Below are 27104 nucleotides of genomic sequence, written 5' to 3' on the forward strand. Positions count from 1 at the left end.
CACGCTCATATTAATGCCGTCCCATTATAATCCTTGTCCGTTTTAAACATCGTCTTTAAAGCTTCCTTTTCTGCCTCCGTCAGGCGCAGCGATCAGACACTGTGATGTGGAGAGAGGGTGGCTGGAACCCGACCTTTACAACTGCACCTCGCCTCCGTTTGTGGAGCTCAACATTGCTGTATGTCTTTGACTTTACAGACGTATCCAATGACATACTTGTGTTTACAGGGTTCATTCGATCGTACAAGATTATTCATTTAAAACGGGGGGATACCTAAAAAGATTAATTTGCGTCTGATAATTCTGATTCATTCTGTCTCTTTTTAAAGCTCTAAGTTGTTTTGTAAAGTCACCAACTCATTCAGACATCAACATGCTAATCTGTGAATTTATTACTGTATTGAAAAGTAAGGGAAGGAAACAGAAATATAATTTTTGGTGAACCAAATTAAATTCTCTCTAGGATAGTGGTTGTAACTTATTCTTTGAGTACCTTGAGATTTCCATGCTAATATTTTTTGTGTGTGAAATCCTATTAACATCTCCGAAGATGTAAATGATGTATATCTATTTGTTGTTGTTGTTGTTGTTGTTTTGTATAGCTTGATTCCTGGAACGTAATGAGACAGAGCTCAACACCATCATGGAGAAGAAGCTTGCTCACCAGCTCAGGGATGTTACCGAGGCTACCGGCCGGCTCTATGGCAATGACCTGCAGATTGCCGAACGTCTCCTCTCCCGCCTCTTGACATTTGAGACCCAACAGAGTGGTTTTGGCCTCACCGCCACTCAGGATGCTCACTTCAATGAGGTAACGGACAGTCACGTTGTTGTTGTCTACTTGGTTCCAGTATTTCCTGTGCATGTGATGTGCATACGTTGAACACAGATTGCTATTACCTTTATTAGTTCTAGTTTTAAACTGCTACGTTTATGACTTTCTGTCATAGGCTGCTTTACTGAGGTGCTGATGCTAGTTTGTGTATTCACAGAATAGCAAGACGAGGTTTTTTTTTGGTTTTTTATTTCCTTTATTTAACCAGGTAAAAACCCCGTTGAGATCTGGATCTCATTTTCAAGAGGGACCTGGGCAGAAGTCTGCAATACACAGCAACCTGGTTACAGGTTCTTCTGTCATTCTCTATAAAACAATTTTATCAGCATCTATTCATATAAAATTGAAAGTATATTCCAGTTTAATTCTGGATGTGTAAAGCTAGGTTGCTATGTTGAGTTAAGTTGCTGATGGTCACTTACAGAGGAAATGCAGGTTGGAGTTGGTCAATCAATTATTTTCCTGTGTGAAACATACTGAAAGCATGACACGTAATGCTTTAATCTGCAGACTAACAAATTATTAAATGATAAAAAGAAATTGCAGAGATTTTCAAGCAGTGTGAAAACTAATCATCAATATGCATAGGTAATTTCTGTTATTTGCTAAGTGTCGCAATTTTGCAACACTGAGGTTCAAGACTTAGCTTGAGAGTTGGCACAACTGGTATTTTGAAATACCAGTGAAGCACAGCTTAAAACAATAGTTAATAATTTATTCGAACAAGTAGGCTAATGAGTCCTTTTAGTCACAATAAACTAGTTTTTGATGTTAGCTAGCTTTATGATTTCTCACTTTGAAACCTCATCTCAATCTTACTGCCTTATATTTTACCTTGAGTTTGAAAAACCTGCTTTTTTAAGCACTGCCTGCACATGATTGATAGACTGCACCATTGTAAGGGACAGAGTAGGTGACTCAATTTTAAAATAAGATGTCTACCTCTTTGAAATGGGAAGTGCTGCTGCTTTGACATAACCCAGGAGAGATTGCAACATGTCAACTAAACACATCAGAATCTCGTTTCTTCTGCTGCAACCCCGACAGCTGAGGATGCACCAGCTGAGGCGATCACAGCCGTTTGGCAAACATTTCTTTTGGGTTCTTCAAACATTTAATGTGCTTCTCAAATTTAGCAGAAAATGTCAATTAAACAGAATTTTTAAAAAGTAACCTTTCCCATTTGCGAGGTATCAGTTGATGCTTCAGGTAGTTCCAAATTGTTTGCTGTAGCAAAGATATAAACATGGAGCCTTCTTTCATGAAATGTAAAAAAAAAAAAATCATTTTCTGCTTTATCACTGTCACTCAAAAACATTCTTACACATCACAGCAGTTCACAGCATCTTTTTCTAGCAATGTCAGTGGTGACCAAGCTTATTACAGTATTATCCAGATTTTCTTAACACATTTAAGATTTTATGCACATTTGCAGTGATCCAACACTACCTCATATTTTTCACTCTGTAATCTTTAGCTGTTCAGTTTCCAGGGAGTCGTTTATTCATTTTAATAAGGTCCATAGCGCATGAAAAAAAAAGAAAAAAGAAATGATTTTCTCTGATTTACAAACCTGGTATAAATAATTAGTTTTTGCTAAATCTCAGGATTTCATCCATCTCCTGATAGACTTAGCCACACCCCTGTGGAGGTAAACAAAGGCTGAAAACCCAAAGAGATTCTAATCAAATAAAGCAAAAGAATCCCTCCTATATTTTCAAGTTTGGGTGCCTAATTTCAAACCTAATTCACATTTCTGTTTTAAATCTGGCAGAAATGTTCAATTATTTGTGTACTGTATATTTTTTGCCAACGAGATTTATTCTATTAAAACTGAGAGGTGTCGATAAACTTGATTTTGTTACATTTTAAAGAGTAAATGTGCAATTAATTACAGTGTGGTGCCCAGGCTAATGCCAAATGTGGATCAAATTCTCCCTGTTGCCAAATACGTGATTGTCTGACAAAGGCAGTTTCTATGCCAACCCAGCAGCAGCATAAATTATATCCTATACAGAGGGAAATCAAAAGGAACCAATAAAGAACCTCCTATCTGACATATAGTTTAACCTGCCAATAAATCACAATTACGCCTTCAGCTGCTTTATAGTGCCATAAACCCGCTGTGCATTGCTACAGTAATAGAATAGTAGTTTTTATGGTTTTTTTTTTTTTTTTTTGCTCATTCTTGAACAAAAACCTAAAATGACTGGCTCTGTAATCTGAAGCTCTACTTGTGTGAAGCAGTTCTGTTGTCTTTATGTTGTCTCTTTAAAGTTAATAAGTGGTTATCTCTGAAGCACAATCACAGACAGGCTAGTGGGGTTTTTTTCTCAAAAAACCCAAGAATATACATCTGATAACAGGTGACACCCCACTTTAGACAGCATCTATTAGCCCACATGAGCAGGTGATGCAGAGGACAGTTTCTATAGTAACACGGTGGAGGCAGCAGAGATTTGTAGCTGCAGGAAAAATGAATAAAGGCATGGTTGACAGTAGTTTTTATATCAAGAGTAAGGCTCCGAATAAAGGAAGACGTAAAACATTTCATGATAAAGCTGTGCTAAAAAATGAATCTGTGAATGAGTCCTTACTGTAAGTTTGCTGTAAAAATTTGATTGTTAAACATTTGAAACTGTATAATTATTACAATACACATTATGCAAAAAAAACAAAACCCTGTGTCAGTTTATAGAGCTGCATGTTAGCGTAATTATGGCTACTATATGATAACGTTGTATTAGGGGCATTAGTTGTCATTTTAGTATAAATTGTGTGGAATCAGAAATTATGTTATTAAAACTGATTTACTCAAAACAGCACGAATATTAAAGCTTGTTGTTTGACTGGCACATGCAATTTGTCAACAATTACGTTCACGGTACCTCATTTTCAGCCTGTCATTTATTTTCTCTGCAAAATTATTTACCTTTTACCTTGTTTCCCAGCCTCTTCGTCCTGTTAGACTTGATGTAACTAAAGAAGCAGGATGGGAAACAACATCCTATCTGTTCAGTCCCTCCACATGTTTTGAGGGGGTTACTGGTTTCATTTATTGCTATTATAATGCTTGTCTAATTCTAAGGTTGACCGAATGCCAAAATAACCCTGGAAATAATTGTTTTTTTATTTTGTTTTGTAAAGTAAAAGTTTACGCTAAAACAGAATTAGGTTGTTTAAGCACAATCTACTTCGGGAATATCGAAGAGCTGATAAAACCCTAACACATTTTCACTTAACCCGTTTAATCCCACCGGCAACAATTGTTGCTAGACATTTTTTTCTAACTTCTGGAAGCTCTAGAACAATTGTTTTGACTTTTGGCAGCTAATTGAAGTTTTAAAATAAAATAATAGGGCGTCTACTTTAAGCAATATCAATTTCATGTATCTAGTGTGAAAGGTCGCGTGACCAGACCTCTTTGCTTCCTTTGTGTGACGCTGGAGGTAAATGTCTGTCACAAACCTGAACAAGAGGAAGTCAGTAAAATATTTAAATAAACAAATATAAATACAATATTTTGAACATTTGTTCTTTGAAGCGTCTTTTACTGTTATATAAAGAAAATTGTATCCCTTCATCCATATTTTGATCATAAGAAGAGTGAATGTAAGCATGGCAACAATTGTTGCCGCTAGCATAATACATAGACAGCACTGTGCTGTGTGTCCATTGGTTTGCTGTTTATTCTATGTAACTTGCTGTTCCCAACCAGCTTAAAACTATCAGATATTTTAGATCTTCTAGACCTTAAAAAACCTCAAAATGATGTTTTCTACATCACTGTCATTCCCACAGTTGAAACCCTCCCCTGTTTCACCGCCCCCAAAAGGTGATCCTTCACACAAAGTCTGGCCTGTACACCGAATAACGACTACAAGACGACGCCACGCCTGAAACTAGTTTAGGACAGAGCCAGGGTGTACTGCTTGGTCTGGTGGAACAGGGACAATTTCCTTCCAGATGCACATTTGTTCACTAACATGTACTAACATGTTCGCCTGAGTTTGCCTCATTGATGAGATAACTAAATAAGGTCAAAGGTCACTTGGCACATTAAGACTATGACATCTGCAGGATGTAGCATTGAATCTTTATGTATCTAAAATATTTCTGAACACTCTTGTAACCATTCTTTGTTATAAAAGGTTATGCATGTCATGATTTTTCTTATTTTTTGATATGTATAAAGAGGATAGATTTGTGTAATTTAGACTATGCAGTTTCCCACTGGCAACAATTGTTGTCGAGTATAAAACCTATATTTTCACTAACATAACCAACATAAATGTAATAATTTATAAATATCGTGTGGGGGAGGTCTAAGGATTGAAATGCATGGACTTATTTTGAAGGAAAAAATTTGGGATTAAACGGGTTAAAGAAATGTAAACAAGCTTTTTAAAAAGTAACTCTATGACCATAATCTCAGCAAAAGATGTTTTACTCTTACTAATCCTTTAGTAAATCTGAAAACATAAGAAAAAATTATTTAGATGATACTTTTTACATGCACCAAAGAGACTACAACAAAATAGAGCCAACAGCATTTTTCTTTTTCTGCTCATTTGGAAATAAATTAATGAATTATGATATTTTATTCCAGTAACATTTGCTGCCATATCAGCATCCAAAACTGAGAAAAACATATGAGTTTGTGTTCACTATGTGTTGGTTGCATGCGTCCCATTTCCTTTAGTTACAAACTCGAGCAAGTATGACCTAACATATCAAGTTTGTGATTTGGATTTAGGTTATTTTTGTCATTTGTTGCAAAAATGTATATGTGCTACTGACATATTTGCTTTTAGTGTTAAATATATCATATCTAGCAGACTGTGTAATGATGATGACTGATGTAGGAATATGAATAAACAAGTTCATCATGTTCTGAAAACCATATTTCAAAACATGAGCAGAACCCAGGGAGCTAGAACAATAAAGATAATAAAAGACACTTGGCTTGCCTACAAAACTGCATTTCAGCAACATCAAATATACGAAACCTTCAGTAGTCATGCATTTTATCTCTGCCCCAAAAGATTTCCTTTGCTGGTTTGAATTTTTTCTATTTCATCCCAACTGTCTGCCTTCCATCCTCCTATTCCATCTCTTTAAATGTTTTTTTTTTCATTCTTCTACACCCTTCCTAATTCCCTGAGCATTTCACCACCTTCTTCTCATACTGCACTGTCTGTAATTTCCCTTGTTTGTCTGGAGGTTGTTGTATGTAATTTTTTTCCTCCTCCCTTGAGCCTTGCATGACACTGCAGTAGTTTATTAGCTTTAGTGCAGCCTGACTGCAAAGATTCACCGCCTCAAATATTACTCTTTGTTCAGAGGAGTCTGCAAGGCTGTGGCCTTTGTCTGTGATGCCTCCAACAGGCTTCCGTCCAGGGTCGCCATGAAAGGAAATGACAGGCGTCACGGACGGTGGTGAAACCGGCTCTAATTGGCATGAAGATTTTGTCTGGTTTGACGTTCAGCTTACATTTTTGCAATTCATGGTGAAACACAGCTGAAAGGGTTTACAGGGCTGAAAGGGTTCCTTTTCACTTCTCTACTCATACATCCAACATTTACATTTGATGTGAAAAAGTTTGACACTTTAAAGTGTTTAATAAGGACGTATTATGCTTCTACTCATGAAGTCATGGGTAATAAGACCATCTATGTGTAATTTAGTCTTAATGTGAATCCAGCTGTTCTGTGAAGGACTCAGAGGGTTTGTTAGAGAACATTAGTGAACAAACGGCACCATAAAGACCAAGGAACTCGGAGGGAACTTTGTGAAGATCTTTGAAACAGAGCTAGGTCATAAAACAAAATTCCAAGTTTTGGAGGAATATTTCTTTAATCCAAGATGAGAAAATGTAAAGTGTCTGACACAAGTAAGCTCCACCCGAGAGACAGCCGTCCACAAAAACTGATAAGGAGACAGTTAGTCGGAAAATCAGCCAGTAGGTTTACTGTAACTTTGGAAGAGCTGCGGAGGTACACAGCTCAGGTGCAAGAAACTGTTGGTTGTTCATCCCTTGATGTATGGGTTAACATACATTTGTGGAAGAGTTGCTGTGGTGAGAGGAGACCAAAATCAAACTTTTTGGCCAGCATGCACAACATAATAACACCAAGAAGCTCCCACAGTGAAGCATAATGGTGGCAGTATCAGGCTGTGGGGAATTGAAGGGTGTTTTCCGTCATCGTGGCCAGAGAAGCGTCTCGTAGTTCATTAAAATACAGGCAGACTCAAATAAAGGACGCTTCTGAAAGAAAACCGCTCCATAACTTTCCAAATTTTGATTTGTAAAAAAAATTGTGACTGTTTAATTTTTCCTCCCACTTAACAATTTTGCTCTGCTTTGCGTTGGTCTGTAACATAAAGTTCCAGTTGCGACCATGTTCCAATGGTCCAAATTTTCTTGCACCATGTTCTTATCTGCATTTTCTAATTGTTTGTGTTCCTGCTGCTTTCAGAACGTCCTGCGAGGCTGCAGCGTGCTGTTGGGTCCCGCTACCTCCGGGCTTTGGCGGGCTCTTCGCTCAAAATCAGAATCACCTTCTCGGCGGTGGTCCGGCTGAGCTGACAGAGCTGCTGGAGCAGTACTCCAAGAACATTGCCCAGAACATGAAGCTTACCTACCTCAACCCTGTGGCCTTGGTCTCCCCCAATATAGGTGAGAATAGGTTGATCCACTTGCAGGCGGACGCACAGCATCGTTAAAACCAATGAAAATGAATGAGTCAATTGTAAAGTGCTAATCTTTGCAGAAAATTCGATTTGGTTTTCTTATAATTCTCAAAATCTCTGCTGTGAAATCAACCAGAATGACTCATTGTGAAGCGGGAGATGAAGAGCTCTAATGCAAATGATGATGGCACAGCCGGAGCGCCTGGCAGGAGCACAAAACGACTGAATTTCACACTCCCACTCAAACATAGCAGTTAATTCTATGAGCACATGCACAAAAACCCTGAGGCGCGAACGCTCTGGCCAACGCACCATTCAGAATAACAGATGCCAAACGTACACACACACACGCACACGCTGAGGAACACGAGACAGGAGTGCAAACATGCTGCAGACACACACTAGTAGGAGCTAATATTAGTTTTAACATTAGTCAGATTAATGTGTGACTGAAAAATCCATTTCATATATGTAGACCTTTATGCACAGTCATGGCTGGGAGCCACTATTAGGGGTAAAACGCTAATCTGCAACACAAGAAATGAATAGAGCTTCTAAACAATAAAACCAGCTTATTTAGCACTTCTTTTGTTTTTTTTCTTGCTTTGTTTTTTTCTAATCCCATTCACAATGTGTTCATGAAACACACCGGAGTTACCTGTCGCCGATTCCTGCCTCATCACCTCCCAAAGTGGGTTTACTAACAAGCCTAATGATGCTTGTGAAATTATCCTGTCTGTCTCTGCTGGTTTCAAGTATATTTTGCCCCCAAAGTATTCTTCTCTTAATTAAGTGGATGTGTCTCTTCACGTTGGAAATCATATAAGTTGCAGTGAAAGTGAAGCCCGGTGCTCAGTAGGTGGGTATGCTATAGAAATACCATGACTGGTGCAAGCAGAGGGACCAGTAGACATGACTAATGCTATATTTCTCACTCCTACACACACATATGCAACATTTGTTTTTGTCTTCAGGCAAATAGAATGGAATAGATGCCATGAGATTCTGCCTTGACAAAAATATCTGTTAATAATTTTCCTCTTTTACTGTTATTTCCACTCATTTACATGTTTATTTGGCAGCGATAAAAAAAAAAAAAAAATCACATTTCTGCATGTGATTTTAAAAATCAGGCAAAAAAACCCCAACATTTTTAGCACATCAGCAGCTCCAGACATGTTTTACATATCCTCTACGAAGAATGATTTGGTTAATTTCTAAGGTCGTTCCATTTCTGTTTGTCAGCTGATGAACGTAGAGGGTTTGTAATTTTAATCTGTCCTTGAAATCAAGTTTGATTTTTCGTTAGATTGAAATACTCCAGTGGTCGTATCCGTTGAGGGCAGCAGGGGCCATCTTCTTTCTGACAGAGAGTCGATAAGTGTAATTCTGACATCTTATGTGTCCTTGATAGCATACAGTTGAGTGGGAAAGAAGGCCTTATATGCAGAATGTTGCAGGTAGAAGTTGGGCATCCTGATGGGAAAGCAGAATTGTTGTATTTATTTAAAATTTTAATATATATTTAATCAATCTGGAGAGGAGGGCTGCAACTATTAATTATTTTAGTAATCGATTAATTTGATACAAAATGGCACATTTTGCTGTTTTTTATTTCACCACTTGAGCGTTAAAAGATGCAAATAAACAGATAAAAATATTTTTAGAACTAATCTATTTTAACATTGTCAAACAAACGAATATAGAAACTAAAATCTATTTGTGCTGCAGTGGGTGCGATAAGCATATGAAAACTGAAAGTGAAGAAGTGTTGGTGAGTGTGGCTGCAGGTGTGACCATCACAACATTTTTTGGACAGTTTTGGCTTAACACGCTCTGACTGTGTTCTTTGATCAAACGGCCTTTTGTATGTCTGTTTACTCCACTTGACATTCAATCAATTACTAAATCATTTGACAGCTACTTTAATAATCAATTCATCGCAATTGATCCAATTAATTGTTTCAGCCCTACTGGGGAAAAAACTATCAGAAAAGCATGAAAAAGAGTAGACAGCAGTGCAGCAGAAACAAAACGACAAAATGGATTACCAAGGCAAAAATGGCCGAAAAAAACCCAACTTCCCTGCCCAGGAGTTTTTAGACAGAGAGTTGTAAAGAGGGAGCGCTAAGCATTTCAAACAGGTTCTAGTTTTCAGCATTAAAATTCTGTAATGTCAGTTAAATAATCTCAAGTTCACACTTTCAGTCACCTTTACCTGTAATAGATTTTGCTGTTATACTGCACATGCTGTGGGTATTTCCACAGGAGAGTGCAATATGAAAAGCAACCGAAGCGTTTGAATGGAGTACAAAGACTGAAGTAGTGGAAGACCATGATGCTGTCATTGATGCTACTTGATGCCATTCGTAGTTTTTGAAAATTTTCACATACAGAATTTGATCTTGCTTGTCCCTCAGTCATGAACCTGGACCGCGTGGAGAACCACACCCACGTGCGACGGCGCTTCCCACGTTATCAGAACACCTTGTTCCGTGGTCAAGCTTTGTGGGACCCTTACACTCACGTGATACTGCCACCTGCTGCCCTGGTGCCGCAGCGACAGCAGCAGCAGCACAGCTGGAAGGAGAAGGAGCGCTCAGAGAAAGAACGTAAGCGAAGACTCGCTAATGGAATCACTGAAACGTCAGAGGTCAAGAACCACAAAAATATTCTAATTCTAGCTTCTCTTTTCCAGCCTCGGCCCCTCAGAGTGTCGCCTCGGCCCCTGCCAGCATTTCATTCAATCAGACTAAGGAATATACAGCAGCTAGACGCAGCGTTTCGTTGACTGACCCACCCATCACCATCGTCATCTTGTTGATCTATCGAAGCCTTGGGGCCGCGCTGCCTCCAAAGTACCACGCAGACCGGAGAGGAGTGAGGTGGGAATGAGTGGCTCCTAAAATGTTTTGATACTTTACTGAGTGAGGCCATTCAATAACTGAAATAATTAGTAAATCATTACCTTTATTCTATACTAAACCGTCTTTCATTAATTTTATCCCAAAATTGCTTTAAGTGCTATGTGCTGCAATCTCTTTAGTAGCCTTTCTAAAGTGCAGGGCCAAATTGTGACCTCTTTCTACTGTTTGTTAATCTCCTAACAAAAATAGTAAGCTCTCAAAATTAAAGCAAATGGTTTCGGTATTTGGTTCCTTTCCTCATGGATGGCGTGAATGAACATAGAAGTCGGCTAGCTTCTAAATTAGTGGAGAAACTGCTTTAGCACTAATTACAATATTGCCTTATTTGACATCTGTTCTTTTTTTCTCTATCTCGTTCTAACGGCGCCTTCCCTCCCGTCTGCCGTTTCTCACCTCTCCTCTGGGCTTAATTACACAGTAACGAGCTGTCCAGTTTGCAGTTGGCATCAATGAAAAGCCATTCATATCTAATCTAAAATGCAAATCCCGCTGCCTTTCTTCTTCACCGCCGGATATAAAACTCTATTAGTCTGATCAAGTGACTGGTTGGCAATTCTGTCTCTCCCCTCCCCCCCCCAAGGCTTCCCAGACACCCAGTTATGAACTCCCCGGTGGTGACCATCTCCGTCTACAACAACCAGACGTTCGTGGGCGGTCACTTGGACCAGCCCATACTGCTGGAGTTTAAACTGCTGGAGACAGCCAATCGCAGCAAGCCTCTGTGTGTGCAGTGGAACCACAGCAGCCCGTGAGTGCAAATCGACACATGAAGGGGTGGACACAGCAATGCAGCAACATCAACACCGTGTGTGCTCATAGGGCTGATTTTCTCATTTTTTCATAAGAAAATTCTGTATTAGAAACATTGTTTTGGATGGTACTTTTCTTAGGGCGCATTAATGATTTGATCTTAACTTAATTTTACACACTGATTTGAAAAAGTGAGTGTTCCCCATAAGTCAGAAAATATATTTCTACAATTTTCCAGGCTGTGTAAGAACCCTGTACTCCTTAATTTCTGATGAGCTGTCATAGCAGAGAGGACATCAATATACAGTATATATGACTAAAATAATGATAGCTGAGCTCTATAAAAAGTCCACTAGAGTTCATTCTGAGTACAAGGGTAAGAAGCGGAGCTGATGGATGCTGTTGAGTGGGTTGGAGACATTTCGTAGCGACACACCAGCGTAATTTTACCACTGCAGAAGTGAAAAACTGTCCAAACTTTACTAACAGACTTCTGGAAATACTTAACTCGTGTTTTGACGAATCGTTTCCCATGGAGTCCTCCTGTAATTGAAACCCTTCTGTTTGCAGACATGAGAGCGGAGGCTGCTGGACGGTGAGGGACTGTACAGTGGTGTACAGGAACACCTCTCACGTCCGCTGTCAGTGCCAGAGACTGGGCACCTTCGGCGTGCTGATGGACAGCTCCCATAGAGAGGTTAGATTTATACCATGACAGGTTCTATCATGATATGGCGCTCAATCAATCTACCATTGCTAACCCTTATGGGTAAAACTGTCTGCCGCCGCATTTCTCTTTTCATCTGAACATCTTAAATGGTTATGGAATCTAGTTTGGCTAGCTTTTTTCCTTTATTAACAGAATCCTCATTACTACTTTAACTTAGTGATGTTTATGTGCAGAATCTAGTCATATTGTCATGCCTCATTATCACACAAGGCTGATCAACAAAGGTCTGACAAAGTTTCTTTCCTTCCCTTCTTTCCTCTCTCCTCTGTGTGCGAGCAGCAGCTGGAGGGGGATCTGGAGACGCTGGCCATGGTGACTTACTCCTCCTTGTGCGTCTCCATGCTGGCCCTCCTCCTCACTGTCCTGGTGCTGTCTTGCCTCCGGGGCCTGAAGTCCAACACTAGAAGCATCCACTCGAACACAGCGGCAGCCATGTTTCTGTCTGAGCTGGTGTACTTACTGGGGGTCAATCAGACTGAACAACAGGTAGAGAAGTTTGGTGTTTTTTTTCCCTAAATGTTGGTCTGTTCTAAGATGCTTTTGGCCTTGCTTTCACGATTTTCCTGAAGCCTGTCCATCCAGCTTTTTTCCTCCTACAATGGAAAAACTTTACCTGTCGTATTATTTTTTTTGTAATGTATGCAATATAGACATGCTTTTTAATTGAGTCCATTGTGCAAATATGTCATTTCCAAGACACATTAACAATTATTTACATCTATTTTCATTTTTTTAAAAAAGCTTATGTCTTTTTATTCAACTAATTTTATTGAAATTTATGTTGCTGAGCTGTTTCAGTCTTGAAGTTTTGAGGTTTTTAACCAAACCTGTCTGAAATCAGAAAAACATGGCTCCACTCATGTGATCACTGTCTTGCTATAGTTACCTCCACTTCGCTGTTTCTTTCCCCCCCCCTCGCCTATTCTAACCTAAGCATGTCTGCTTTGTTACATAACACATGTTCTCGTGTTGGAGTGTGTTTGAAGAGCAGTGAATCTTGCAGAGAGGAAAGTGCAAATATGTGCTCACTCTGCGTGAAATCCAATTAATTAAGCTGTATCCCACCACTCTGTGGACTCTAAGGCTCTTTGCAGAGCGATTGGTAACTTCTAGCTGAACAATATGTTCTCTAACTCATGAACATCACGCTCCGGAAAGCATGTTAGTGCTCGCAGCTGTGCTGTGTATTTATTTTTTTTAGGAGTTTGTGCCTCTTTCTGTGTTAGCACGCTCCTGTTTGTGTGGGAGTGTGAAATTCATCGTCTGGCTGTATCGCTGCCAAGGTTGCTGTTGGTTTTTTTCTTCTTTTTTTTTTGGCGTCGTCCTTGGCTGTCAGTGTCAATTTGTACTAAGCTTCTCTGGCCTCAAAATATGAGATGTAGCATTCTGCTTTCTTTAACCTAAACACACACAGAGCTCAACCACAAAGGTTTAGAGACGTACATACTCATTCCAGCGTAACAATAACATCTCAGAGATCCTAAAGTCTCGTTCTAAGTTTCTTTCCTTTGAGACAAAGGTAGAGTATTTTAAGGTAGAAAACTATCCTGAAGAAACACCACCAAGGTTGATTAACGGCTTGTGAAGCTTGTAAATGTTTATAATATCTGCACTGTTAAAAAAGTCACTGTAGTAACTGTAGTAAAGTACAGTAACTTACTAACAGCAGGGTTGCCAGCCAGCTAGTTTCTGTAGGTTTTACAGTACAAAATTACAGTAACTTTACTGTAATTTTTTTTTTACAGTAGCCGTACTGTAAATTTATTACAGTTTTACTGTAATTTTATTACAATTTAACTGTAATTCTATTACAGTCTTACTGTAATTTTATATACATAAATATAAATATAGCACCTTCTACGTTATGACGTTATATGTGATATTTTAGTGATATTTTGATTTTGATGCAGAGCCTTGGACAAAAAATGAATACTTGCTAAACTTAGCAGTACTTTTTGAGGGATCACTGCGCAAAATAGCATCCATTTTATCCATACATCTTCGTTAAAAAGGAACAATTAGTTGATAGTTGCTGATTATTCTGGAATAATCCAGAATAACTATTCTGGCTTTCTGCATAGCTGGACCAATCTGCAATCAACCTCTGGGAGAAGTGTTGTCTTCTTAAGATGTTAAACCATAGAGATGTTGTGATGAAATATCTAGGAAAATGGAACTATTTAAAACTTGGTATAGATTGATTTATGTAGCTTCTCAAAGTCTTTTCTCAGGAAACACCAATTGATAAAAAATACATAAAAAGTTAAAATGGCTGACAGGATTTTGGCAGAAGGAGTTAGTCAAAGTATATCCTAATCCAGAGTAGGATTTTCTCCTTAATGTTTTAAATTTGTAGATTTTTTTAAGCAAGAATACAAAGCCTCAAGACTGCTCTTTATTTTTCCTGATAATCACTCTATGCAAAATTTCCAAACTTGAGAACTGTCGAGATGTTTTGATGGTCTTTCCGGTTTTAGCCCCACAGTTCTCTCAGAGAACTTTGTGGGTGATGTAAAACAGACGAACAAGATAGTAAATATTGCAAATCAACCAGTTCCAACATCACTCCTGCAGTCTGAGAGTAATTTCTCGACAGATCTTAAATGCTTGTGTTCTACATTATTTATATGAAGTCAACATGACTTTTCCACAACAAACAGATCTTCACTTTGAGGAGTTACTGTGAAGCTTTTATCTGCTCCAGTTATACGCACTGTAAACTGTGCTATTAGGACGACTTCAGCTGACTGCAATGAACAAAAACATTCCTACCATTTTTTCTGTAAAATAAATGCAGCTTTTACAATCATCACCCTCTGAAATGTTCTTGTTTTTGTAGTAATTACAGTTAAAAGGCTCTATTGGGTCGAATTTCTCGATCACAGCACCTCTACAATATTGACTTTCAGTCGTTTTTGTGCTTTTCCAGGAAATCGTCTGCAACACCTTGCCCTAAACTCTGTTCATTAGTAATTGAATCATGAACGGCTGCTCTTTCACAGCTAACACCTGCGCCGCTGTGCTTTAATGAAGACATCTTGTTGATTTGCAGGGGAAACCTGCTTTGCATTAGCTAGGCACTCAAGTTTTTCTCTTTTCTCTTCTTTTAGCACTACTTTTATTTGTGCTCCCATGTCTAGTATTTCTGTACTTCTTTTTACAAATCCATGTTCTTACCACTGTATTCAATTTTCCATTCACCCCCCCCACAGGTTTTTCATTTCTCTCTGTTTTCCTTCCAGTTCTTGTGCACGGTCGTCGCCATCCTGCTGCATTACTTCTTCATGTCAACGTTCGCTTGGTTGTTCGTCGAGGGTCTCCATATCTACCGCATGCAGACTGAACAGCGCAACATCAACTACGGAGCCATGAGGTTCTACTACGCCATCGGCTGGGGCGTGCCTGCCATCATCACAGGTAACGCGGAAACGCGTCTCCGTGGAAACGCAGGCGGGTCTCGCCTCAGCTGCGCGCTTTCATGGCACTGCAAAACACCGCCTTCGCACAGGATCTGCACCGTCACATGCGTCACGTTCGTTCGGAGCAAGCTTGGCTGTGGAGATAAGGTCCTTCCTATTGACACTTCTATTAAAACCGTTTCGGTGGCATTTTAATATTGCGATAGTGAAGCAGAAATCCACAAGTAAGCAATTACCGCTCTGAGACATGTAATATCTGCCGGCTTTACTTTCTCTCCCCTCCCTTCACACGCGTACATTTGCAGTTTCCATCCAGAGCCGTAATGTGCTGTCAGCTCACCTCTATCTGCTGCTGCTTCTGTCACCGTCAGACCTGCAAGCTGCCGTCTCCCTTCGCCTCGAGAATGGAGCCGTCTCCCACTACCTTACACACACCTACTCACACACACGCGTGTCGTTCGCCTCAGGCAAGGAAGGTGCGCTAATCTGTCTGCCTTCGTTTAGGCTTTTCCCATCTCTTATGGTTTTGCAATTCAATTTTGAATATACACATCCGTGAATGTCAGAACCTCGACAGTGATCTCTAAGGATACAACTGGACTGGAAACATCGTCGATGTCCTTGCAACCGCGTCTAGCACACGAGGAAAATGTCAAATGAATACCTGCAAGTTGTGTTTCAGATAAAAATTGTTTTTTTTGTTGTTGTTTTTTTACTTTTTAATTGCAACACCTCACTTTAACCGTTTTTAAAAGCCTTTGGACTTTTCCTTATTAAATTCCATTGTAATTAAAGTTTCAATAATATTTCATTTGAGCTGACAGCCCTTAAAGTAATGATTGTTTTTTTCACTAAATAAAAATTCAGTCTAGACTGAGCCATACTGCATCCATTAATTACCTTTTATATTATTCCCATTGTGTCATATTATAACCTTAAACCTCAATGCATTTTGGGGAATTTTATGTGGCAGACCAACACAAGTTTGTACATAGTTGTGAGTTAAAAAGAAAAGGATACATGTTTTCCTTTTGTTCTTTTCTTAGAAATAAAAATCTAAAAAATGTGCCATTTGTATTCAAGCCCCCTGAACTAGACTGCTTTATTACTTTGAGCGTGTGAAGTAAAGTGTAAACTGCATGTTTTTTTTTCTTTCGAAAAATTTTATTGTTACCTAACACATTTTAAAAACATGGCATTTTACATTTATACAGAAATTTTCCTTTTTTTCTTTAATAAATACAATTCATTCTCAAGTAAAACTAATAGAAGCTAAGAACAAGGATATAAAAACAAAGTCTCTATACGTTAAAAGTTGAGCAGGACCGGGGTGACCCCTTACGAAGTCCGTAGCCGTCCCGTCCTTCCAAACAGCGCTTGGTGCTCAGAGGGGAAACCTCCCCGAAGCTCCTAAACTGCATGTCACAGACAACGCTTCATTTAGATCTTTGTGATCGACCACAGACACAACCTTGATGTCTTATCTATCTGTCTCTGTCTGTCCTGCAGGCCTGGCTGTCGGTTTGGATCCTGAAGGTTACGGCAACCCAGATTTCTGTTGGATCTCCATATATGACAAACTCATCTGGAGCTTCGCTGGCCCTGTTGCAATCGTCTTACTGGTAACCATCTCCCTGCACATCACATATGCTGCACTCAACTCTGAAAGCACCCAAACCTAAATGAAATATTATCAAAGCAGTGAAGCAAAGGATGCTGATGAACATTGTTCAGCAAAGAAAAAAGTCTTACCAATAATTCTATTTATTTATTTTTTTTGGCTTCGTCTCAAAGAATAACAAGCCTCTAATGATGTGAAAATAATACCACCTAAGAAAAATAAGGTCTTGTTCATTGAACATTGTGTGAAAACTTGCTTCATACTGTCCTGGCTTTTAATCTTTAGCTTGACTTCTAAGCAGGTTTCTGTCATCCACCACAAGAGGCAACATTATACTTGATTTCAGGATGAGAGCCTACTTGAACTTTACTGGAGCACAGTTTTAATTGCTTTTCTCATTGTGTTAACGCATTTCAATTTGAAAACAACAGCCCACTTTTACCAGTCTTCAAATAAATCTTCCACTTCAGTGTAACATCTCATCATGGTATGAATAGTTTTACTGAACGATTGTTCTTTGAGGTGTGGATAAATTTGTCTGAATTGGTTGCCGATGGGCAACTATTTTATCCCCATTGATTTTGTGTCAACTGCTTACCCGTGATCCCAGATGTTCCCAGGAGCAGAATTGGATTTGTTGAAGCACATTCGGTATGTTACCTTACCATGGTTATTGATCTCCCTTTCTCCAGATGAATGGAGGGATTTTCACAGTTGTAGCCAAGATGTCCTGTAACCCATCGCAAAAGGAGACGAAGAAACTTCCTGTCATGTAAGTTTCCTTCTCAAATTTCACTTTACAGACACAATGCAATATATTGAGTGCTCTAAACTAAATTCAATTAAATTATCTTGCTGATAAACAGGTTAAGAGGCAATCTCTTAACCAACATAACATGGTCTCTTGTTTCAGATGTTGCTGCAGAATATAATGTGGAACACATGTGAAAATGTTTCAGTGTAATCCAGATTCAGATCTAAGTACATATGACCCAAGTACAATCCCAACTGGAAGAATTTACAGTCCAATCCAGTTTATCAAATAATCATATTTGGTAAAAAGAAGGGGAAAAAAATTATTTATCTAAAAGCGCTGAGATGACTTTGTAGAGCTGTAATCTTTGCAGCAATCCCTCATCCGGATCAAGAAAGTGACGACTGTGGACCCATTCTTGAAAAAGAAACCTCTGGCAGAACCAGAACCAGACTCTATATGGGCATAGCCTTTCCCTGTTTCACTCTGCCTTACTTAAATATTCAGGTTTTCTAGAATAAAAACAAATTCCCGTATAAAACATGAATGATTTGTGTGTATTTATAAAATCTGTCAACAGGTTGTATAAATGATTGTGAATACCTTTAGTAGAGCTTACCTCCAGTTTAATGTAGATTTCCTTCTTCTCTGTGCTGCCTTTCACTGTTTCAGTGCTACTATCCGAAATGCCTTTCTGCTGTTGCTGGTTGCCACGTCCACCTGTCTGTGTGGTCTGATGGCTGTAAATAACAGCATCCTCGCCTTCTACTACATCTTCGATGTTCTCTGCCTACTGCAGGTATAAACAAAGCGCAGAGCGTGCGCTCTGAATCTGCACGGATACAGAGCAAGTCTTACACCTTACTGTATTGCTTTCTCTCTCTCAGGGCCTGTCTGTGATGCTGGTCTTCACTGTGTTCAACTCTGAGGTTCAGGAGGCCTGGAGAGTTGCCTGTTTGGGTAAGAAGAGCCCTGGAGAAGAGCCGCAGAGGCCACCGCAGAGCACAGTGAGTCCCACACGTTTGGTATTCCTAAACCATACGCAGGTTTTATCCATCGTCGGCATTAGAGGGACTTTCATGTGCATTAGTCTGAAAATAAGGATGGAGCATTGTCAGCACCACTGAAATAATCTTTAGTGTCCCAACAGGATGGTCATTATTAAACTTTAATGACTCACAGAGTGACTCTAAAATCCCTGAAGTGAAGCCATAAATCACCTCTCTGCATGATCCCAGAGCTTTTCTCTGTGGTTTATCCCATCTCGGTCTCTCTGAGACACATTTTCACCACGTCCCATTACTTGACGACACAAAAACTCTCCTGTCCTTCGTTTCTACTTCCCTCAATCCATCCATCAATCTTTCCTGGCCTCCCTTTGCTCCTCTTCAGCTGCCCTCAGGGTTTGCTGCTGACCCACATTAAACAATACACCAGCCACTGGAACGCTGCCTGTTCTTTAGCCTCTACAACGAAAGCTCTACGCTGTACTTATTTCATGACTGCGCGTGCGTGTGTGCTTGTGCATGTCTGTAAAATCCTATCCTACTTTGCCCTCTTTACTCTCTTCTGCCTCGCGTGTTTATTAGTACAGCTCAGTGCACATTAGCCACTGCCATGCTCAGCTAAGGACTCTTGATTTTCTCTCTTGTTTGCGTGTGCGTGTGTGTGAGCACATGCATGTGCTTTGTATGCCTCGTATACAATTTGAATACAATATGCACACGGCCCCAAGAGAGGCATGAATGCATTTGTGAGATATTTGTATGGTAGGATGGGCTTGGATGAGCAATTGTGTGTGTGTGTGTGTTTTACTCCCCATTTCGCTTTTCCTCTCCATCACTGAGTCATCTGGGGAAGACGCCTGGAGCTATTATTAGAAGAATACTTTGAGGTTTTTATCTTTGATGGGCAACACATATTAATGGCAGCTTTTTCCCTGTCTGACTCATGTCCTGCTGCATGTTATTTATGAGTAGTTACTTATAGTATGCAGAGTAGGAAGGGCTGTGTCAGTTAAATGCTCCACTTTATTTCCTATGGCTAACTACACGTTCTGAAAGTAATGGAAAAATACATCAGTGGTGTTCTTTAGGACTAACAAAGCTTAACAAAAGCTTTGAAATTTTTTTTTGATTGTCTTAAATCCACTGTGATTTGTAAAATCTCAAGGCAGAATAATAATTCCAGGTTTGAAAGGTGTATTACGTTCTGTCTCAATCTGAGGTGACCCTAATGCGAAACAAGTAGTTGAAAGCTCCCTTTTTGATTTTGAGAGGCAAATAAATCTCAGTTCATGTGAAATTATCTATCTAAGTGTAAATATTTAGTCTTTTTAGAGATTAGTGAGGATCAAATGAAGTCGATATCCATTTAAAACTATCTGAAAGGTTTTTACTTTAGTGCTGAAGTAAGAGCAGATGCTAAGTATATAGCGAGGTTGGCCAGATCTAATGTGGAATGTAATGCTTTTCTTATGTGCTTATGAACCAAATATACACATAATGGTTTCAAAACAAACATGGAGAAAAAAATGAAAAGCTATGGAGGGTTTCTTTATGTAAACAAACTGTTGTCAGACACATTAACGCAACAGAGCATTTTAAGAATGGCTTCCTTCCATCCTACAAAGAGTTAATTTCACAAGATCTTATGAAACTCTTAGATAATCAGTCCTGATGTTAATATATGGCAAGAAAAGTCAGGAAAAAAATACTATTTAGCCACCGTGACACTGACATTTTGCTTATCCTTTTATTCATTCAACTAAAGACATTTTTGAAATCTTGACGTCCTCCAGTGTGAATCAGTCATGTTTTGTGTGTGTTGTGTTGTTTGTGTGTGTGTGTGTTCAGACTCAGAATCCTTATCATAATGCATCTCTGTTGGAGCAGAGTGGGTTGCACCGCATCACCCTGGGAACCTCCACCGTCTCCTCTGTCAGCTCTGCCAGGTATTCATCAAACAGTTTACACACTTTTACCAACATACTAGAAATCAGTCTGCTTTGAAACACAGACTTTGAGTAGTTTAATTACATCCCTGATAAAGGTGTTCAAAAAGCCTCAAGATTCATTATTTAGTTTTATTTTTATTCCTGTAGCATTATTTTTCTAAAACTAAAGTCTTCTAATGGGAGTACAAGTATTCAGAAATATCAAGAAATATCTTTGTTGCCATGTCCAATTTACAGTTCAAGTAAGTTTGTTATTCTTAACCATTGTGTTCCACAGGGTTATGTTCTTGGTCCTATTTTATTTCTGGTTTATTTCATTTCTTTATATCATCTTATAAAAGCTGTGTTTATAGTATATGTGTTTTAAATTCTCTTTAAACCTTCAATTTCTGAACAATCAGTTCAAATGTACATGAAACTCGTTGCTCTTTCATTTAAATTCTGTTGACTCAGTGGATAGTAGAAAGAAAAAAAAAAGCAGAAACCAATAATTCTACCATCCGGGATTTTAAAACAACTCTAATTGTGTACATTTATATTTTTATGGAGGGAGAGGAGGTTCTCCACTGACTGAATGTACTAGAATAAACATCTAGAAATTATATGACTTCTTTAAAAGATTAAATCACTGTCAGGCTTTTTTATACATCTTTAACAGTGGTGACAACAAATTGTCTCTTTGTGCTATTGCTGCAAGAAGTCTACAGCATCAGCTATAACAGACAGAACATTAAAAGGATAAACCGATGTTGACTCTGAATGACAAAGAGATCATCGTTCAAAAGGGACTGCATTGGGGGTTTGTCCGCATCTCTGCTGCTGTCTGAGTTAGGATTAGTTTGCTTCAGAGAGGAAATTCCCTGGTTAGTAAAATCCCCACTGTGTCCTTTTTTTGGGTCAGTGGAGTAAAGATGAAGAAGATTGGATTGAACAATGCACTGTACTACATGTAGAGCGACACTAATGGACTCTTAAAATGGTAGTTGATGTCTTTAGGGCTCAATGATTGTCTCAGAGTTTGTATACAGCACACACACACACACACACACCCACTTAGATGGTCGGATGTGCTTTAAATATATGTAGGTCTACTGTGAGTTGTGTATGTACTCATTTGTCCTCGCTTGTCTCCTCCGCCTGTTAGAGAAAATCTGTTGGCGCGTCAGAATCTTGGAGCAAAACATCGTCCACACCGGCGCGACTGACCTGGATGTAGCCATGTTCCACCGAGATGGAGGTTAGGGTGCAGGCACACACACACACACACACCCCCCCACACACACCCACACCCCCACCCACGCACACACGCACACACACACACACACACGCCAACAGGGAAGGGTTCACATCAGCTGTGTCTAATTCCAGTCCTCAGGGAAGTGTGTTGCATGTTTTAGATGCGCCCCTGCTACAACACACCTGATTGGATGGGTAAACTGCCTGCTCAGCATGTCGCCAAGCTGTGCAGGTGCCTGCTAATGGGCTGTTCGTTTAAATCAGGTGTGGCGATGCAGGGAAACATGCAGAACATCCCCTGAGGGCTGGAATTCAACATCACCGGTTTGTATGACAAACTCTCTCCACCTCTGGGCTCTTCTCTTTATAAAAGATAAATCACCTTCAGTGCAGTCCATGGAGAATGTTTTCAGTGCACTGTCTTACGTTTATGTCTATTCTGCCCTGTTCAGGCGGGGATTCAGATTCAGACTCGGACCTCTCCATGGATGAGGAGCGGAGTCTCTCCATCCCTTCCTCCGAGAGCGACGACAATGTGCGTCTGCGGGGGCGCATCCAGCGGCGATTCAAGCGCTCCAATCACAGCGAGCGCCTGCTCACCGAACCCACCAACAATGGCACCAAAGGTAGACGAGCACCTTTCCTGTTTTGAATTTCTGAGCGAACTTGGTCATGAAAAGTGGGATTTCATAATAACGTTTGATAATGAACTCATCAAACATCATTTTCCTTCCACTTGACAAATGTGAACCTTCTCGTGTTGGACTTTCGCATAAAGTTTGTGGTTATAACTTGATAAAATTTGGATGTACATTTCTGCTGTTATTTTGGGGTCCATGCAGACTCAAGACAGATAATTAAAAATAGCAAAGTCCATGGAAACCGGTCAGCTCAACTTCTCCGGTCAGTCGATTCCCTCGCATCACTGAGCTAAAAGCCATATGATGAAAACACGTAGCAGAGATTGGCACAACGTCAAACACCCACAGCAAGAAAAATGTCAGCACAAGTTGTCACTATTGAATACCTTTCTCTTTCCGAAGCTTGTTAACTTATATCATTTTCTCATGCTCTTGACAATTGGTGAAATAAATGTCATGCTTGAATTGTCCTTCTGAAAGGCCAGATATGTTTAAATCAATAAATCCCTATAAGTAATCATCTTTTTTAGCCTAATAAGCTGTTTGGATCAGTTGAACGTCATTTGGGTTTAAACCAGAACGCAGCTGTCTGCTGCGAGATCCAGATGGCCAGCCGGGTCCAATCAATACATCACTGCAGACAAATCTAAGAGCAGCGCTGAGATAGCCGGCTTTTTTACCGAAAGGTCACAATGTGAAGGGATCCATTGACTACGACAAAGCATTAACCCCTGAAGGAACATAATATGTTAGAGGCTGTCAGCTGAGCAGCAGTTAACCTTCCATCACTGCAGATTCAGACAATGACGGGGAAAACTGTCCCAGGCTAGGCAAATCAGATCAATAAAAATGACCACATCGACAAATCAAAATAGGCTCCTTAAACCTTGCTCTGTGAACAGAGACTTGAATAACAGAATGTAAAGCAAACCTTCAAATCCACAGTTCCGTTCTCACCTCGTGTTTGTAGACTCGTTCTCATGACACAGCTTATTGACACTGAACTTATTTGAACTTTAATGAAAAACACAATGTGTCTTATTTGATTTGATTTGCTGCATTACAAACGTGTCTACTCATAGATTATTTGCCGTAATCTGACATGTAATTACCATTTTACACTCTTGAGTTTGCCGAGAACCGCTTCAGTGCTTTGCAAAAGTATTTATTCCTTCAAACGTCTTCACTTTTCTAAATCTATTTTGACAGAGCAATATAAAGTAGGACAAATTGAAAATTGAAGAGAACTAAGAGATCATTTTTTGTTGTTGTTTTTGTTTTTTACTAGTAAAAATCTGAAAAGTGTGGCGTGTATTTTTATTCAGTCCCCCACATAGTCAGTGCTCTGTAGAGGCACCTTCAAATCGCAATTAAATCTCCAGACAATTTTATTTACTTTACATATTTATCACTTTCTTTTTGACCAGTGTGCCGTGTTTGCTGTTCTCCACAGTGCTGTTTTATTAAGATTTAATCCCAAACAAATGGGCTGTATTAATTGATAAACGACTTCTGAAGGCACTGAGCTTTATTTGTGGATATACAATGTAGAAGTAAGGGAGACTGAACACAAATGCTTGTCAAACCTTTCAGATTTTATTGGTAAAGGCTTAATGTCAACCAGAAGGATGAATTAGTAAAAGTCCAATCCTGAAAGCAATAATGCATGATCCAGAACTGAAAACCAAAAACTCGTCCTACTGTAAGTGACTAGTGGTCAACTGTAACCTAAAAGAAGTCACTCCTGTTTTTCATGCAACAGATTTGGATGGCAATGACCTTCTGTCCTACTGGCCTGCTTTGGATGAATGCGACACCTTGCAGAAGTGGGGCTCAGAGCGCCCCCTGGGGGGGGATTACAACAAAGACGCCGCCAACAACAACCAGCTTGACGCAGCGCTCACCAGCGGGGACGAAAACGGCCTCACCCAGCCACACAGGCACCGCAAGGGTGAGAGAGACATGAAGCCTACTTCTTCCTCTGTTCTGTCTTCTGCCATATAGTTTAATCAGATGCAGAAGAAAGAATTAAAAAAATTTTGTTGCATCTGATTTGCATCATTGCAAGATTATTATGCGCAATCTGTGGCTGGCTTGATTTTCATTCATATATTAATGTCTTCAATGTATTCTCCCCAAAATGTCTCCAGACGGAAAACTTCAATTCCTATTGAAGACGTCAATAGGACGTCTGAAAGTCAGGAGCATAAGCTTAGGAAGTATAACTCTTTGCAGAAGAAACGACTGCTTTTCATGTCTGCCTCAGGCTGTTCAGTTTTTCACAACCAAAACCAATGTGGTATCAGGATTCATAGCCTTTTAACAGCGACTGAAGGCACACTAAAATATTCATAGTGTCACTGTTGTCTTCTTCTTTTCATTCTGTTTTTTTCTGCATAAACCTAAAATCTCATTTCTCTTTTAAATCTTGTCTTACATTCTCCTCAGCTGATATTGTTTATTCCCAGTTTCCTATTGTTCTTTGGCAGGTATCCTGAAGAATCGCCTTGGTTGTCAACCAGCGCTGCAGGGTCTCTCCACCATGGGCCGGGTCCCTAGTGAGCTCAACTGGTACCGTACCTCCACACTCGGCCACCGAGGTGTTCCAGCAGCCTCCTACGGTCGCATGTACTCCGCCACCGCCGGTGCTACAGGAGGCTCTGGTTCTCTCTCCCAGCCGGCTTCCCGCTACTCCTCAAGGGAGCACCTAGACTCGCTTGCCAGGAGGCAGCTGTCCAGGGATCCCCTCGGAAGACAGACAGTCGGGGGGTCGAGAGAGCGTCTGGACTCCCGCGGCTCCAGGGATAACCTGGATCTTCTTCCCAGGAGGAGGGAACTAGGATTCGGACTAGGGGCGGGGCTCGGGGGCTTGGATCACCAACGAGTCTCGTCGTCCAGGGAAAACTTGTCAGGATCCAGGGACAGACTGGACAACCATCACACCGCCAGCTTTCATGCGTCAAGGGAGGACTTGAGTGGGAATGGAGGAGCTGTAGGAGTCCGGAATGGAGGGATACCTCAGTGGTTCCAGGTCCCAGTTGAACACATTAACTCGGCGGCAGGCCTCGTCGCGAGAGCACCTCGGAGGAGCTCTGATGAGCAGTAGGTCAAGGGAGCAGTTGGAGGCCAACGGGGTGGGAGCTCAGGCTCAGCCTTGTCGGGAGTGGCTCCGCAGTCTACCCCCCCGGCAGCCCTCGCACCACGACCAGCCTCTGTCCGCTTCTCCTCCTCCGCCAATCTCAGAGGAGCCACAACAAGAACAGCTACCTCCTCCAGCTCATGTCAGAGGACGCCTGGACTCTGCACCTTCATGTAGGTACCCTGGTCAGACTGTCCCCCAGCTTGCAGGTTCAAATCCAAACCCTCTGGTCCGACAGCCGTCCAGTGAACAGTTGGACATTTTATCCTCCATCCTGGCATCCTTCGGTTCCTCTGTCCTTACTCCTCCTGCTGCCTCTAACCCCGGCCCTAATGGCTCTGTCCACGGACCCTCCCCATCCCCACCCCAGTCTACCACTCACAGCATATCCGAAGTCTCTCCCGATTCAGAGTAAGTTTGTCTGTGTGCGTCATTCCAAGCCAGAGGTGACCAACGTCAGTCCTCAAGGTTCAGTATCCGGCATGTTTTCAGTTCTCTCCCTGACATACCTTCTCAGTATGTCAATGTGTTGCAGAGGTTCTCCTAATGAATCATTGCTGGTGTGTTGAACCAAGGAAAGAACTAAAACATGCAGGATAGTGGCCCTTGAGGACTGACTTCCTTATGTTTTCATTTTCTTCTGCATTTTGTGGTCCTGAAATAGGTTGTTTTTTTTACAGCTTACAGGCTTTAGCTCACCTCTGAAGAACTTTCAACTTGTTTCTAAGTAACTAATGCAATCTACAAAGTGTGCAGTCTTGATAGTTTGTTGCTCATTAAACCGGTATCATACATAGTTGTATGGATACCTATTTGAGAATGTAGCCGCTATGAACACATAGAACAGATAGTTAGCACCAAAACAAATTCAGCTGCTTTTCAACTTAGAACTAGAATGCTTTCAACTCAGGTGGGAAGTCAGTCTAACCCCGACTTCTGTGATTCTGAGTAACTGTTAACATAACTCTGAGGGTGGTTTCACACCTGTGGTATTTAGTCCTTTTAAAACAAACTTTGGTTTGTCTCACCAGCGGGGACGAAAACGGCCTCACCCGTCTCGCCCCTTGGTGCGGTTTGTGTCAATGTGACCACAGCAATCACTCTAGGGTGTGGGCCAAAACAAAATATTCCAAGATCACTAGCCACAGCTACCAGGTGTACACTGCAAGCTTGAGCCAATCGTCTTTCTGTAGTCAAGTTTGCATTTCCTTGTGGGATCATGCTGTAAACAATCATCAATAAACAATGTTGGCAAATCTTCATCAGAAAAAGTTACAAATGAACAAACTCACCAACTGGTTTGAACCAAAGTAAATGAACTACAGGTGTGAAAATTCTCTTCATAATCATTTCAGTCTTAGTGGCTCTTAGTTTGACTCTAGTTAGCTGTTAGCTTGACGCC

The 27104-nt window shown here is 40.4% G+C and overlaps 1 protein-coding gene across 1 annotated transcript in view; it reads left to right on the plus strand.

The window, feature by feature from the left end:
• celsr3 (cadherin, EGF LAG seven-pass G-type receptor 3) overlaps positions 1-27104 on the plus strand; it is a 120900-nt gene that overhangs the window by 89594 nt on the left and 4202 nt on the right. Inside the window, 21 exon segments of the mRNA XM_032565568.1 lie at positions 84-182; positions 603-811; positions 7316-7378; positions 7380-7515; positions 9950-10141; positions 10228-10414; positions 11037-11204; positions 11777-11903; positions 12216-12422; positions 15179-15353; positions 16865-16977; positions 17669-17748; positions 18403-18529; positions 18618-18737; positions 20586-20683; positions 21831-21855; positions 21857-21923; positions 22375-22548; positions 24326-24514; positions 25053-25561; positions 25563-26113. Coding sequence (XP_032421459.1) covers positions 84-182; positions 603-811; positions 7316-7378; positions 7380-7515; positions 9950-10141; positions 10228-10414; positions 11037-11204; positions 11777-11903; positions 12216-12422; positions 15179-15353; positions 16865-16977; positions 17669-17748; positions 18403-18529; positions 18618-18737; positions 20586-20683; positions 21831-21855; positions 21857-21923; positions 22375-22548; positions 24326-24514; positions 25053-25561; positions 25563-26113 — 3616 coding nt within the window.

This window comes from Xiphophorus hellerii, chromosome 1, assembly GCF_003331165.1.
Source record: "Xiphophorus hellerii strain 12219 chromosome 1, Xiphophorus_hellerii-4.1, whole genome shotgun sequence".
NCBI lineage: Eukaryota > Metazoa > Chordata > Actinopteri > Cyprinodontiformes > Poeciliidae > Xiphophorus > Xiphophorus hellerii.